Source organism: Macrotis lagotis, chromosome X, assembly GCF_037893015.1.
Source record: "Macrotis lagotis isolate mMagLag1 chromosome X, bilby.v1.9.chrom.fasta, whole genome shotgun sequence".
Classification (NCBI taxonomy): Eukaryota; Metazoa; Chordata; class Mammalia; order Peramelemorphia; family Peramelidae; genus Macrotis; species Macrotis lagotis.
In genome coordinates this window covers 648,730,517-648,747,133 of record NC_133666.1, presented here as the reverse complement: position 1 = coordinate 648,747,133, position 16,617 = coordinate 648,730,517, and the positions used below count along the sequence as shown (strand labels likewise).

The 16,617-nt window shown below is 41.0% G+C and overlaps 1 protein-coding gene across 1 annotated transcript; it reads right to left on the bottom strand.

The window, feature by feature from the left end:
- Window positions 1-2,648: 2,648 nt before the first annotated feature.
- UQCR11 (ubiquinol-cytochrome c reductase, complex III subunit XI) lies at window positions 2,649-13,311 on the bottom strand. The gene is made up of 3 exons (XM_074204689.1): window positions 13,109-13,311; window positions 5,208-5,348; window positions 2,649-2,916 (listed from the first exon to the last, which is right to left on the bottom strand). Exons 1-2 carry the CDS (start codon window positions 13,156-13,158, stop codon window positions 5,228-5,230), a joined length of 171 nt encoding a protein of 56 aa, XP_074060790.1. The 5' UTR covers window positions 13,159-13,311; the 3' UTR covers window positions 2,649-2,916; window positions 5,208-5,227.
- Between the last annotated feature and the right edge of the window lie 3,306 nt (window positions 13,312-16,617).

Below are 16,617 nucleotides of genomic sequence, written 5' to 3'. Positions count from 1 at the left end.
AAGAATCTTAATAGAATTAGTAAGAGAACTGCTTTTGAGGTAAGCCTCAAGAGCAAGAAACATTCAAAAATATCGTGATTTATGAACAGGTTTCAATTCAATTAAAAACATTATCTGTTTTACTTTTAAAATTCCTGGTGCATTCTCCTCAAAAACTACCTTCTGCCTATTTCATATATGTCTGTTCAATTTTGCATCCCTCAGTAGAATTGAATCTCCTGGAGGGCAGGGCCTTTTCCCCATATATCTACATAGCAAATGGGTGTTCAATGCTTGCTGATTCAGTTTTGCTTAGGTTAGAGTTGGACCCTTTCTTCCCTGAGTAGTTATGCTTCTATAGCCTGCCTCAGAGATTCAGGTAACAACCAAACCTATGATGCTACAGGAGAGATGCCAGGCTACCCCAGTGGAAGGATTCCCTACATCACTAAAGTTCTCTCTGAGAACTCCCCACACCACCAAAAAAAAAATCCCACAGTGGGATTAAGTGTTGAAATAGTAATTTTTGTTTTCAAAAAATGTCTATCTTAAAAAAAGGCAAAAAATAGTCCTACCTTGACTACCTGACCCAGGGAGGTGTCACTGTGATACTGCTTCATATGATTTTATGCTTGCTTGCTTTGAATTACGATCAAAGGGAATCCAACAAGATACCCAGTGCAATATCTTCTGTTGGCCAAAAAATGGAAATAACAAGCGGATATTCCTCAACTGGGGTCTGGCTGAACAAACTGTGGCCTAGTGATGGAATATTACTGCTCCAGAAGAAAGCCAAGTGAAGAATTGAGAAATATAGCAGGGAACGGCTAGGTGGTGCAGTGGATAGAGCATCGGCCCTGGAGTCAGGAGTACCTGAGTTCAAATCCCAAATCCGGCCTCAGACACTTATTACCTAGTTGTGTGGCCATAGGCAAACCACTTAACTCCATTGTCTTGCAAAAACCTAAAAAAAAATAAAAATAAAAATAAAGAATTCTATATCTGGGACAATATTGGGAAATAGAGAAATATAACAGAATCAGAGAAATAATACAAATAGTACAGTCCTATAACTTAAACATCAAATTGAGTGAATGTACATTCAATCTTGGTCCTACAGAACAGATGAAAGAGGATGGAGAGAGGAATCTGCAGGCAATGACAGAATACATGCTTATTATGCACTGTCCAATTTTGTCCTAAGTTGACTTCATTTAAAGGGTTTTTAGCTACAACAGAATTTATTCTCTTACCAGAAAACTAACTTTACTGCCTCCCTCATTCCCCGAAACATCCAAGAACTTCTGCCACAGAAACTAGAACCCAAGGTAAAAGTTATCAACCCAGCCATCCCCTTCTCCTCCTGTCTTACTAAACACTTCCCTGAAATTTATGAACACTTGTATGGTCCTCACTATAAAATCAATAGCCTTAATCCAGACAGAAATGAAATTGAAGGGAGCTTTCCAGGGAAAAGTTTAAAGAAAAAAAAGGCATTAACCCTTTTCTGTTCTTGACAAAGGAAATTGTAATGACAAACCCCTTATGCATCCTGGCCCAGGATTCTTCCTTCCCCACATTGCAGCAGATGGTAATGCAAGCTCAGGGGAGATGCAGCCAATGGCAGTTGTGGAGACAAGAGGAAGCAGCCAAGAGAAGGGGAACTCTGAGCAGCAAGGACAGAAAGGCACACAGGCAGAATGGGGGGGGGGGGTAGGGAGAGAGTTTCCAGGGAGTGGTCCATTTTCCCCTTAGAATATTAGTCTATGAAACTAGGCCCCTTTGTAGAAGGCAGGGCTGAGAAGGATTTGAGTATTTGTTAAGCCCTTGTTAGTGATTTTGCTATTGTCCTAATTAAACGTTTTGCTATTGGATTTATGGTTTCTGTCCAGTTTGTACAGTCTACAAATCCATAAGCATCTTGAAAATTGCAGGTAGCATAACATAGGTCCCGAAGGATTAGAACCTCTAATTATTCCAAGATTCAGTATGGAATTTAGGAAAATCAAAAGGATGAAAACACAGCTCCACCCATTCTCTATCAACATCCAAGACTGTCTTCTCATTTGCTCTACAATCAATCATCCTCGACCACTACTGTAGTTTCCAGGTCTGTTTTAGCTAAATGGTGGCAGGCACTGCTAGCTGACTGCTATAATTTATTCCAAGTGTGAAAGTCTATGTTGTAACATCTCTTTCAAGTTTAACACTGCAGGGGACCTATAATTATTTTCCTCTCCATCTTCATTCTTTCCAGGACTAGTCTCGATCCCCAGCTTCCTGTCTGACTGGAACATTGGGGAACAATAAGCAGGGAATTAATGTGCCTAGTCAACACATTTTCACCTCTTTTGTAGCCAAGATCACAAACCAGACCTTGTGTTGTAGTGAAAACTTTTCCTTTTTGACTTTCCCCCAAACCCCGATTTCTATTTGAATTTGGCAAATAAATTCCTTTCATCTCATGTCATGCCTTTGGCACCTCATGTCTGGGCCATGGAAAAGCTCTTGATGTTTAACTGGTCTCAAGAAGGCATTATGCAATGATTTCTAGGCTCTTCCCCTTCCCCCCATGACAGGTATTTAATGTTTTTTGAATAAATGAACAATTTTGTCTTCCTTCTATCCTCAACTTTGCCACAAAAATATCAAAAATTACCACAGAAAGGTTTCAAACTTGACCTGGGTGGATTTTTTTTAATTCCATTTGTTACTGTGAAAACTGGCATAATGCAATCTGTTGTGATAGTTATTCCCATGCTCAATACCTAAACAGCCAGCGTGTTTCAGAGGGAGATTGAATTATCCCTATACAAAGATCAAAGGTGCTCATTGAGAGGCATTGAGGTCCTTGGAGTCCAGCCTGAGCATTTCACATTTATGTCCAATCAGGATCCCCGAGAAGAGCGGTCCCCAAAAAGTCCTCCATCCCTAGACCTGCAGCAAATGAAATCAAAATATAACAGGTGACTACAACAACACTTCCCAAAGTGAAAGCAGACAGGAGACATCATTCTGAGAGTCAGAGGCTTAACGAACACTAAGAAGAAGCAAAACTATCAGATTTGTTCAAAGACACACACACACACACACACACACTTACTTCCTCACACTCAGAGTGATTCCAAAGTGGAAGGTACTGACTTGGAAGGGGATAAATACTGGGTCAGTAGATGTCTTCAAAACGAAACCCAATAGATACTTCTCAGACTTCAATTCTGCTCAAAATGGACCTGATTAGCTCTGAGGGTCAAAGGTTCCCTTGTATTATCAACTGCTTCTTCTACACTCTCCAAAATCTGCCTCCAAGCTAGAATCAGGGTGTGCCAGTCACTAGATGCATTCTGATTGCTTTATTAGACCTTCCAAAATATGGCTGCCAAGTTTATTTTTGGAAATGATTTTGACAAGGTAAAAGGTTTTGACAATAAACATTTCCAAATAATTCCTACAACACATTCCTGTTTTTATCTTGTCCTCACTACATCTTTGGCATTTTTCTAATGATGTCCACTTGGCTGCTACATGTCTAGACAAAAGACATTAAAACAAACCCCTCAAATGGTCATAAATATCGCATTTAAGGGCAATTAGGTTGCACAGTGAATAGAGCACTGGCCCTGGAGTAAGGAGGACCTGAGTTCAAATCCAACCTCAGACACTTAATAATTAACTAATCCCATTGCCTTGCAAAAAAATCCTAAAAAAAAAAATACTGCATTTAGAGCCACCCCCATAAACCACCACATACACACATTTCACCAATGCTGGTGGGGCTCAAAATGTTTTTAGAGTTGCTCTTTGGGAGCAGTCTTCAGAGCAAGCCATATATCACACAAGAACAACAATCAATATTTTGTCACCCCGAATAGCTATTTCCAAAGATCGAATCTGCCTTCAAAGAATCTTGATTTACTACCATGGGGTCTTTCAAAAATGTACCAAAGATTATGAATGCAGCTTCCCCAAATGGTTTTGGAACAATGGCAACATAGATGGAATCAGTGCATGGCCTTCCACAGGGACCATGGACATCTGCTATTATTCAAATGCGTTTTGTTTAAACAGATCTGTACCTAGTCACTAATGTTGTCATAAATTCTTCTATCTCCTTTGTTCTAGAACTTCAAGTATCATGAAATCCTCTGTATGGTTATCCAGTTCCACCTTGATCATCTCCAAGGAAGAGAATTCACTCTTATAAGGCAGAGCATTCATTTCTGAAGTTTCTCCTTACATTAGGAGGAACTATGTCTCCCTGGAGCACTCCTACACCTTGATTCCTGGTTCTGTCCTCTGCTGGCTAAAAATAAATCTAAACCTACCCTCTTCCACAGAAAGGCTCTTCAAATATTTGAAATGAACTGTTTTGGTTCTCTAAACTCAGTTCTTCAACCAGCTAACCTTCCCCAACTCCTTTGCCATAGATTGTAAGGTCTCTAGGCTATTAGCCATGCTGGTGGCCCTCTTCGGGAAACATTAACCAATATCGTTCCTAAAATGTGGCAGCCATAACTGAATACAGTTGTAGACTGGTCTGACCACATCTCTCTTGTTAAATACTAAATCTCTTAAAGCCTTAGATGACTGTTGTTCCTGCTGTTCTTTTTTGATGGGGAGATAGATAGAGAAGAGTGCTACATCTCTCTTATCCCAGTATTTTTTTCCACTGTTGACTATGAATGTCTCGAGAGAAGGGATTTTTCTAAATCCCCAGTACTTCTCAGAGTGCCTGGCAAATAGCATGACTTGTTGTCTATTTTATCCATTAAATTAAACAGTGTAAAATAATTCAACCACCATATGTTCATAGACAGCCTTATGGTTTTCAAGGCACTCTCACATTTATTATCTCATTTGATTATCTCCAAAACTGTTTGAGATAGCCGACTAGAATTATGATCCTCATTTTTACACAAAAGAAAGAGTCCCAGAGAGGTAGATTCACTTGCCCAGAGTCACATGGTAACCCTCTGACTTCTCTGTTCCTCAAATTCTTCATCTTTAAGATGGGAAGGGTAATACTTTCACCAACTCTTCATAAGGTTGTTGTCAGGAAACTCTTGAGATTAAATTATTCCTCCCTTAATACAGCAAGTTTGCATTAGAAACAAGATGTCTTTGGAATCAAAAGATTGTGAATCTATGAAAGTGAATATATCAAATAGCACCCAATTATCTAATGAACTTACCAACTCAATTCTTTTAAATGGGCTACAGAGACTTACCATAAGATTGAAAAGAGAGCTTAATCATTCTTCTTAAATTTGCCATTGATGTATGGCACCCAATCCAGAATCAGACGCCAATCAGTGGCCCAAATTAGCCCCACAGTACCAACAGCACCCCATGTGCCAGCAGTGGGAAGCCTAGGGAAAGAAAGTAGGAAAAAAAGGCATCAGGCAGCAAATCGATAAACACTTACTGAATGCCTACTTCAGGAGTTGCTGAGTTCTAGGACCTTAATAATTACATAGCTGGGAGACCCTGGGCAAAAAGCTTAACCAAATGGCCTTACAAAAAGTCCAAAAAAAAAAAACCCCAAACCCCAAAATAAAACAAGAATGATTCTTGTCCTCAGAAGCTTGTAATCAATTTAGGGAAACATTTTTTTTCAAGTGGTTAAAGTAACTCGTCCAAGGTCACACAGCAAGGTAATTATTGAGAGTCTGAGGCCAGATTTGAACTCAGGTCCTCCTGACTCCAGGGCTCGTGCTCTACTCACTGCACCACCTAGCTGCCCTGGGAAACATTTTTAACATGCTAAGCACTCTCTTCACAACAAGAGTGGGGTTGGTATTATAACCCCCATGTTATAAACATGGATAAGGTTTAGGCAGCACACACACCATAGGCATAGAGACAACTTAGGACTTGAGACTAGGTTTTCTTACTCCAAATTCAGTTCTTTCCACCACTACCATTTCTTAACTGATGACTTTAACATCCATGACAACAATGTGCATACCAGATAGAAAATAATTTGGAGCAAAACTTTATAATTCAGAATAATCTCAGGAGAAAACAAAGAAACTGTGGAGCTCAGGAGAGGAGCATTGAAAGAGGTCTTTAAAGATAAGCAGGCACTCAATATCTGATGAAGAGGGAACAGGAAGACACTTAAGACTTAGGGAAGAACATCCTCAAATGAAAGACATGGTAGGAAAGAGAACAGAACTGGAAAAAAATGCAGAGAAGAGAGATGCAAGATAAAGCCAGAAAGGTGGGTTCATGCCACACTATAAAGGGCCTTGAATAGCAGACAAAAGAAATCATAAAGAACTATTAAATTTTTTTTGAGCAAATGAGATGACTCACCAACCTATAAGATCTCACCAGCCTTGGAACTGACCCTCCGAAGATGGGAGGTTTAGCTTCTCATTTCTCACCTGGTTATATAACATTAGGACTTCTCTAACTTCACTGCCATTCCCATCCTCCACTCCCAGCTTTTCAGCTTCCTTTTGTGTTTTAAGATTGTAAGCAGCTTGAGGGCAGGTGCCATCTCTTTTCATATTCATCTTCTCAGGACGAGGCACAACATCTGGCAAATGGTGTTTAATAAAGTTGACTAATCATAATTGTTTCAATGACCAGATATATGCATAAGGAAGATTATTCTAAGGAAAGAACTGGAAAGAGCAGGGAGAAAAGACAGGAAAAGCTGTTGCAATGAGTGGATGGTAACAGGGGCTTGTACAGATAGAATTATCTTTCTATGAACATTTGTCTGTTGTTTTAAATCAAGGTTAACTAAAACCCTTAGGTCCAATCTCATATTCATATGGTTGGAATTTTGAGCTGACTTGAAGACTGTTTAGAGTCTCAAAGTCCAAATCAAGACTGCATATTTAAATAGCATCAGCCCAAAGGCACTTAATTGGCATCCATCAGCAATCCTCCCCAGAACTGGTACCAATCAGTGGTGCTGTGCTTAGGTTGCTTCATCAACTCTTCTCTGAGTTAATCAGAAAATGTATGCAGTAATTACTCACCAAAAAAGGTGGTGGATCAGAGATGTAGGAGTTGAAAGGGAAGCAAATCTTAAGTACTGAAGGGGAAACATTTGATATGAAGAGAAACTCCTGAGTTTGTTGGAGTGTGAGCTCCGAAGGAACATCACATCTAGAGTAAAGCTGACTAGACTCTCACCTTGGTTTGACACAAGAGCTAGGCAATTGTGTGCATCTTTTTTGGCCTCAGTCTCATTATCAAACACTAATTCTTTGAAGGAAAAGAGTAGGAAACCTTAAGCAACAGAGAAAAGGTATCTATAATCATTATGGGTTTAGAGATAAAGCTTAACACAAGCTACATTGTGAGAAAAGAAGAAAGGGGAAAAAAGGACTGATGCTTACAAGATAAGTTAAAATTACTCTAGCACATAAGGTCTTCTAAAATCTGAGCCCAACTTTTCTCTCTAGCTTGGTATCTCCCCATTTCCAATATGCACCACAAATGCTCAGAAGACACTGCCATGAAATACACCTTCTGTTTTCTGCTCATGCTCCTCCCCTCCACCCCCTCATCTTCCTTCCAAAAGCCCTAACCCAATCCTACCTTCTCCCAGATGACAATGGCCTCAAGTCCCTTGACCAATAATTAACATTTATATAGAACTTTAAGGATTACAAAATGCTTCCCTCCCTAAAAGGCTACTGTCTCCATTCTAAAGATGTGAAAGACTCAATAGCTTAAGGAAAACAGGTCCCAGAATTCAACTTTAACCCTCTTTCCAGACCACTTCTTATAGTATATTATTTAACTGTATCTTCTATTTAAACACTCAAAGACAAAATAGCATATAACATGAGCTTCCTCAATATCTTAGCATATTCTCACCTCCTGGCTAGACTGAAAGTTGCTAGAAGATAGTCATCATGCCTTATATTTAGAAATTGCCTATGCTTAGGATAGTACTGAGCACATTCAAATCCACCAATATTTATTGTATACCACCACATGTGGTCTATTAAGATCACTGTATTGGGTCCTGGATACCAAAGATGAAAGATGAAAAACAACACTGGGTGCACTCTGGGGGTTTACATTTTGATGAGAACTCCAAGTAAGAGGCATGTGATAGGACTGTCCAAAATAGGAGGGGAAGTGGATGGTGTTTTAGTAGATCTTGCTATTATTAAGGAGACAAGATGTAGGTAAAACTCTTCTTTCTCTAGCTTGCCTAAGGATGGGAGAGGACAGCTGCTCAAGCCCAAAATGTAAGGATCTGACAATCTCCAGTGCTCCTTTGTTCTGTCCTTTCCACTCTTTGAATCTGACTCAACCTTTCAAACCTTGCTTAGTTCTACCCTCTAGTTCAAACTGCTCCAATTCACACTGTTCTTCCTCAATAAGTCTGTTACTTCCACTCTCCAAATCTATTGATAGTCAAAACCTGTCAAATTCACCTTTGCAACATCCCTACTACCACTCTATGGCAGGATCTCATCAACTCATACCTGAATTATTGCAATAGCATGCTAAGGGTCTGCCTCCCTCAAGTCTTTCCCCCACTTCAAACCATCCTCCATTCAGTCATTAGAGTGACTTTCCTAAATTCAAAGTTCAATCATGCCACTCCTTTACTCAAAAAACACTAGTGGCTCCCTATTGCCTCCAAGATTAATATTTGGCATTCAAAGGTTTTTAAAATCTAGTCCCTCTTCCCTTTCCAGTCTTCCTCCTTTCAGAAACAAATTATTTCTAGAAATATAATCTCTGACCCAGCAAATGACTGACTGACCTCCCTAGTTTCCTTTCAATTCAAACTAAAATACCACCTTCTACACCAAATCTTTTCCAACTCCTCTTAATTCCGGTCCCTTCCCTGTTAATTATCTCCAATTTAGCCTGTAAAGAGTTTGCTTTGTATATAACAGTTTGCATGTCGTCTCTTCTATTAGTGTAAACTTCTTGACGGCAGGGGCTTCTTTTGTCTTTCCGTATCCTTAGTATTTAGCACAATGCCTGGCACACAGGGAACATTTTACAAGGTGACCCAACATGCAATAATAGTATAGAGTTTATAGACTTACAAAGTTGACTTGAGGTAGACAAAGCAAACAAAAGATAATCTGAAAATTCATTTAAAATTTCCAGAATTGGGAAAGGCTCTTTTATAAAATACCCTGAGAAAAGGACCTATGAACAAAATGTTGACAGCAGTTCTTTTTGTGGTGACAAAGAACTGGAAATTGAGGGGATGCCCATCAGTTGAGGAATGGCTGAACAAGTTATGATATATGAACGTGATGGAGTGCTATTGTGCTATATGATGACCTAGCAGACTTCAGAAAAGCCTGGAAAGACTTATGTGAACTGATGCTGAATGGAGTGAGCAGGACCAGGAGACCATTGTACACAATAATAGCAACATTGTGTAAACACCAATTATGATAGACACAGCTCTTTTCAGTAGTTCAGTGATCAAAGACAATTCTAAACGGACTTGTGATGAAAATACCATTCACATCCAGAAAAGGAACTATGGAGTCTGAATGCAGACCAAAGTAAAGTATTTTCACTTTTTAATTGTATTTCTTTTCTCATGGTTTGTTCTTTTGTTCTGATTCTTTTTTCACAACTTGAATAATATGGAAATACGTTTAATATGACTGTATATGTATGTATAACCTATATCAGACTACTTGCTCTCTTGAGAGGGGGAGGGAAAAGGATGAGGGGGAAAAATTTAGAACTAAAAATCTTACAAAAAATGAATGTTGAAAACTATCTTTTGTGTAATTGGAAATAAAATGCAATTATTAAAAGAGCCCCTGAATCTTGAAGGAAACTAAATATTCTAAAATACAAAGACATGAAAGTACATTTCAAGCATGGAAAGCCATCTATTCAAAAGCATGAAGGTGGGAATTTGCAAATCAATAAGTGGACATTTTGGTTGGAACTAATTAAGTAGGCTGGAGCCAGTCTGTTCTCAGGGCTTTAAATGTCAAGTTAAAAAGTTTATAATAGAGGAAATAAAAAGTCATTCAAAATACTTGAACAAGATAACAGATTTCATGGAGACAGAAAGATCTTTAGAAGTCACTTGGTCCAAGTTCTTCATTTTATAGACAATGAAACCAAGACCCCAAGGAAGTTAGCTCAGTAGCCTACATATCAGAGTTACTATGTCCATATTTTAAGAAGGTAATTTTGAAAGTTATGAAGAAGATGGATGTGGCAGAGACCTGAAGCAGGAAGAACAAAGGAGTTTCTTACAAAGTCCTGATAAGGGATTGAAATAGGGTAATGAGCCTGTAATTAGGAAAACTATACAAGACTCAATAAGATTTGGCAATTGATCACATATGGAAGATGAAAGAATTCAGAATGACTACAAGGATGGGATTTTAAAGGGAAGTGTGAAGGCAGAGATTTAGGGTAGGAAAGAGAATGAACTTTTTTAGATCTGATAAATTTCAAGATGCTTTCAAATAAAAAGGGATCCCTGCTGATTTCATTATCACTTAGAAAATCACAAATAACAATATTTTTGTTTTGCTGTATTTTAAAACCTATTTTGTTAAAAATTTCTGAATTACAATTTAATCTGATTGTGATTTCACTGGGAGTTTTGTGGATGTCTGTAGTTGGATATTTCTGCTTAAGAACATAAATAATGGGGGCGGCTAGGTGGCACAGTGGATAAAGCACCGGCCCTGGAGTCAGGAGTACCTTGGGTTCAAATCCGGTCTCAGACACTTAATCATTACCTAGCCGTGTGACCTTGGGCAAGCCACTTAACCTCATTGCCTAGCAAAACAAATAAACAAACAAACAAATAAATAAATGGATAAATGAATGAATAAATGAATAAATAAATGAATAAGTAGATAGATAGACAGATAAATAAATAAATGATGGTGTTATCTAGCAGTTAGTTTGGTGAAAGGGGACTCTAATCTTCAAGGAAATCAATCAAAGCTGAATATGATGATGAAGCTTGTCCTTCGATCTCAAAGAAGACCATGACATCAGGGAGGTGATGCCATGACAAGCACATATATTGGATTTGAATAAAGGGTGCTGTGCTAAACCACCTGCCTTACTTTTCTCTCCAGAGCCACCTGGATCCAGTAGCTAGACATAGATCTGGACACCTGGAGATAATCCAGGGTTAAGTGGCATGCCCACAGTCATAAAGCTCAGGAGAGAACAGGAGTGTGAATTTGACCTCAGCTATCTGCTAAGGCTAAACATCACATTTAGGAGTCACCTATAAAGAGACAAATGAATCTATATGGATCTGATGAAAGGATTGGAGGTATAGGGAATTAGAGGAATCTTCTAATGAAGAATCAAAAATGGAGTCTAGTGAAGTGAATAGCCAGATCACTGAAAGAAAATGGGATTTTTCAAAAGAAGAGTTCTATGAAGGTAAAAAGGCATCAAATATTAAGGAAGAGAAAAATTCCCTTGAAAAAGATGGGTTGCCAATGAAAGGGTAAAAAAAGATTTCAAAGTGTCTATATTCCATGTGGCATGGGAGGGTCCTTGTAGGGGGAAGGAAAATTCAGAGTATGATTCCAGTCTGCCATTTCCAGCTTAGTGAATGAGATTTTTTTTTCTTTTCTTTTTTTTTGCAAGGCAAATGGAGTTAAGTGGCTTGCCCAAGGCCACAAGCTAGGTAATTATTAAGTGTCTGAGGCTGGATTTGAACTCAGGTACTCCTGACTTTAGGGCAGGTGCTCCATCCACTGCGCCACCTAGCTGCCCCCTTTTTCTTTTTTAAGAAAGATTTTATTTATTTTGAGTTTTACAATTTCCCCCCATTCTTGCTTCCCCTCCCCCTCCCCCTCCCCCGAAGGCATTGTTAGTCTTTACATTGGTTCCATGTTATACATTGATCTCAGTTGAATGTCATGACAAGAGAAATCATGGGATTCTTTTTTTTTTAGGTTTTTGCAAGGCAAATGGGGTTAAGTGGCTTGCCCAAGGCCACACGGCTAGGTAATGATTAAGTGTCTGAGACCGGATTTGAACCCAGGTACTCCTGACTCCAGGGCCGGTGCTTTATCCACTGCACCACCTAGCCGCCCCGGGGATTCTTTTTCTAACAACTAAACTGTCTTATTAGAAGTTCCTAGCACAGGACTTTTCATCTCTGCACCTTTGCACAGGCTCTCTCTCTTGCTTTAAATACATTCCCTCCCAGCCTCCAACTCCATCTCCACTTTTATATGAAGCTCACTAAGGTCACATCCTCCAGGAAGCCTTTCAAAAAACTTTTGGTGCCTTCACCCATTCTGAAGCAGTTAATCTCCTCCTTACTCGCCCAAAGGGCTTTGGGCTCACACTGCATATATTCTGTGTGCTACACGTGGCTCATCCCTACTAGGGGAGGGATTGTTTCCTTTTCTATCTCCCTCCCTCAACTTCCTAAAGTGCTCCAGGAATGAAAGGCCTAAAGAGTACTCTAGGAAGGGCAACAATGGAGTTTTCATAAGGGTGGAGAGATTGGATTAAAGGAGGGGAAGAGGGGCGTGTCACAGTGGATAGAGCACCAGCCTTGGAGTCAGGAGTACCTGAGTTCAAATCCAACCTCAGACTCTTAATAATTACCTAGCTGTGTGGCATTGTGCAAGACACAACCCCATTGCCTTGCAAAAAACTAAAAAAAAAAAAGAGGATGTTCTGAAAAGGAGGAAATGAGGTTCTAAAGAGGGTTAGGTGTTGAGCTATGGTCAAAATAATAAGGTGGAAGAGTGCCTAGACCACTGGGCCTGTTATCGGAAAGACCTGAGTTCAAATCTAACCTAAGATGCTTAGTAGCTGCGTGACCCTGGGAGAGTTAACTTTTACTGTCTGCCTCAGTTTCCTCATCTATAAAATGAGCTGAAGGAAATGGCAAACCGAACCAGCATCTCTGCCAGGAAAACCCCAAACAGGGTGACTTTAGAGATGGGCACAACTGAAAGACGACAGCGCGACAACATCCTGGAGACAAATGAACGGGGGGCGGGAGGGAAGGTTGGGAAAGTCCACGAAGGGGAGAGGGGCTAGCTAGCTGGAGGGGGGAGGGGAGCGTGGGGGAGGGGAGGGCTCTCTCGGCCGGCGGGGGCGCGGAGCGGGGCCTGGGCGGGCGGCGCCCCCGGGAGGGCTCGGGCCGGGCCTTCCTCACCAGTATTTGACCAGCTCCTTGTAGCGCGGCCCCAGGACCTTGCTCAGCATCGCCGCCCGCTCCTCGGCCCGTCCAGCCGCGCACTTCAGGGTCACCCCGGTGCTCAGAGGCGGGACGCACTGCGCAGGCGCCTTCGAGGCCCCCGCCGCCCGGGCTGCCCTCGCCGCCGCCTGTGCGCCTGAGAGCAACCGCCGCCCGCGTCCGCGCCTCAGGGTCACCTCTGACCCCGGGCGCCCAGCGCCGGCGCCGCCGCAGTCCCGCCTTGGGTCCGCGCGAGACTTCCTCGGGCCGTTTAAAAAAAAAAGTTTTGCTCCAAAACTTTATTTAGAGTAACTGAAAGGGTAAAGGTCAAAAGTTGAGTGACAGGTGAGGAGAGGGCGAGGGGGAGGGGAGGAAGATACTCTGCCTCCTGCTCTGACGTCACAGGCAGCCTGGTTGCTGGCGCCCCCTGTCCACTGCTCCCTGAACTACAAGAGATTGCTGTTGCAACCTCACTGTTGGAAAGAGCTCCGCGGTCAGGGAAGCACTGGGTTCAAATCCCGCTTCTCACACTATCTGGACAAGTCCCTTGACATCCCTCGGTCTCACTTTCCTTATTTGTAAAATGGAGTTGACAATAGATATCTGTAAAACTGCAAACCTTAAAGCATGATATAAATTTATTATAATATCATCTATTCTGTATGACATTATATAGAATATCAGCTATCATGAGATGAATTGCATCTTTGTGGGATTTCTCCGATTCTGGGGACTTGCACAAAAATACATTTTTGTTGAATTTAGAATTTCTCTAGCGTCTGTAATTGGATGGATCCTAAGAGGACATCCGGTCCCTACAACACCACCATTCCCATTTTCCAGGTGGAGAAACTGAGACCTAAAAAAGGGCCAGGGAATTTGATAGAAAGAGTTAATGGCTGAGTTGAGATTCAAACTCATGTCTCCTGACTAACATATCTGGCACAATTTCCCCTGCCGCTTCCTACAAAATAAGAAGCAAAAAGCAATTCAGTTTTCCAGATGGCACTGGTTTTTTACTTCTTTCCCTGTTTTCAATACCTCCAACAAATAGTCAACCAGCTTCCACTTGAAAATCTCCAGTAATTGGAATTCAATAATTTATGAATGAAAGATCTTTTTTTTTTAAAAGTTCCAGGTGCTAGATTAAGCCTAGTGGATAAAATACAAAAATAAAGGTATTTTCTGCCTCCACTGAGTACACATTGTAATAGTAGGTGACAGACACACAAATGAAATCCCACCTCTGCCCCAGATATTTCCCTGTTCCCCCTACCTGAGTTCCTTCTAGATTCAGCTCCATCTCCATAACTTGTCTATAACATTCCATCTCCCTGCAGACTCTGTCTCTAATTTTAAGGGGCTTGTCCAGCACCTCCACAGCCTCCTTTCCAGTTACAGTGGACAATGATAACATCTGAATTAATTCTTCATTAATTAACCTCCTTCCATCTGCATCTAAGTGATTTTTCATGGGGTAGGGGGTAGGGTACACTGTTCAAAGCCAGAGCACTCATTGGTCCTTATGGGGAGGTGGATTATTCCTTGCTCCCTATTCCTACATTCAGGCCCCCTTCCCAGTAATCCCTGTCACTCAATAATCTCTCCTCTTTGAAGGTTCATTCAGTCCCTATTTATCTCACAACCATGAGTGGTGCTATTGTTCTTGACCTTGCAGGATGCTCTTCTTCCTTCCTTGAGGAATTTATAACTGGTTCATAGTCCCTCTCTCCTCCCCAACTCCTGCTCTCCTACCAAAGGGACTTCAACTTACATATTGCAGTTTGTCCTTCATTCTCTGGAAGACCATGACATCAGGGAGGTGATGCCGTGATGGGCCAGTGCATTGGATTTAAGTGAGGGGTTGCTGTGCATATTCACCAGCCTCACTTTTTCCTCAAGAATCAACTGAGTCTAGAGGCCAGATGTGAATCAGGACAGGTGGAGATGACCCCGAATGCAGTGGGAAAATGTGATCTTTATAAGCAGTTTTCAGTTTGACTGAGGGAATGAATGCCTATTCATTCATGAGTAGAAATTAATGAAGGGGGCGGCTAGGTGGCATAGTGGATAAAGCACCCGCCTTGGAGTCAGGAGTACCTGGGTTGAAATCCGGTCTCAGACACTTAATAATGACCTAGCTGTGTGGCCTTGGGCAAGCCACTTAACCCCATTTGCCTTGCAAAAAAAATAAACCTAAAAAAAAAAGAAATTAATGAAGGAAGGATAGAATTAATAGAAGGGTTAAAAAGATTGAGAGGTAGAGTCAATTAAAAGGAAAAGAGTTAAGAGTAGGGGTGGGAAGAGAGCTCCAAGAGAGGGTTGCTATCTGGAGAGGGAAGGTTCTAAATTGGGAGGGCCTCCAGAGAGAAGAAGGTGGACATTGGGGAAGGGTGAAAGGAGAAGGGAACTGAAGGAGGGGAGGGAAGAGTAAGGGAGGAGAAGAATGAAGGATGGAAGAGGAAAAGAAAGAATAGGGGTGGAAAAAGTAGGAGGAGGGGAATTGTGCATTTCCTATAGGCCACTCCTCTGTTGCACATAGATCAAATCATACTCTTTATTTTTGCCATTGCTCACAAAGTTCCACATTCATTTTCATGAGCTCTGAAATTCTTTTATCTCAACATAATCTGTTGTCATTTCAACTCTCCTTCTACCTTGAAGTTCTTTTAGACCTTTATCTCATTTTTCTTTTTCTTTTTTTTTCAAGGCAATGGGATTAAGTTACTTGCCCAAGGTCACACAGCTAGGGAATTCTTGTCTGAGGTCAAATTTGAACTCAGGTCCTCCTGACTCCAGCTGCCCCCCTCATGCTTTCTTGAACCCTCCAACCCTTAGGTTTTTTGCCCCCCCCCCCCCGGCCATATTCCCTGCTAGATTCTCCTTCCTTTCCTATTTTGATCCCTTGGTGAAGTAGTTCAATTGTAAATTGGCACCTTTTTCTCTTAAAGACCCTACCTCTTTATTCCAGTAAAGATCTTGCCCAGTCAACTCCAGCCTTGGGTTACCCCCACTCTCTGTTGTCTTTGCTCCTATTCATATGGTGCTGGGGTGAAATTCACAAAATCTAGCTAACTGGATCCACAACAAATTTATATCATTTCAGGAACCCTCACTAAGCAAGGTAGTACTTTTGTACCTTCCTAATTGCTAGGTGGACCCCAAATTGCATTCTGGAACCTGAGTCAGGAAGATTCATTTTCATGAATTCAAATCCAGCATCAGACACTTACTAGCTGTGTGACCCTGGTCACTTAACACTGATTGCCTCCAGGTCCTCATCTATAAAATGGGCTGGAGAAGTAAATGGCAAACCATTTCAGTATCTTTGCCAAAACAAAAAACCCACATAGGTAATGAAAAGACATTCTCAACTGTAAAATGAATTAACAAAAACTTGATTTTTTAAAAAAGCCTTTTATTACCCATCTAACTACCCATTCTTCCTGTACTTTAGATTAAGCCCCCCTGTTCTTCTTTCTAGTGAC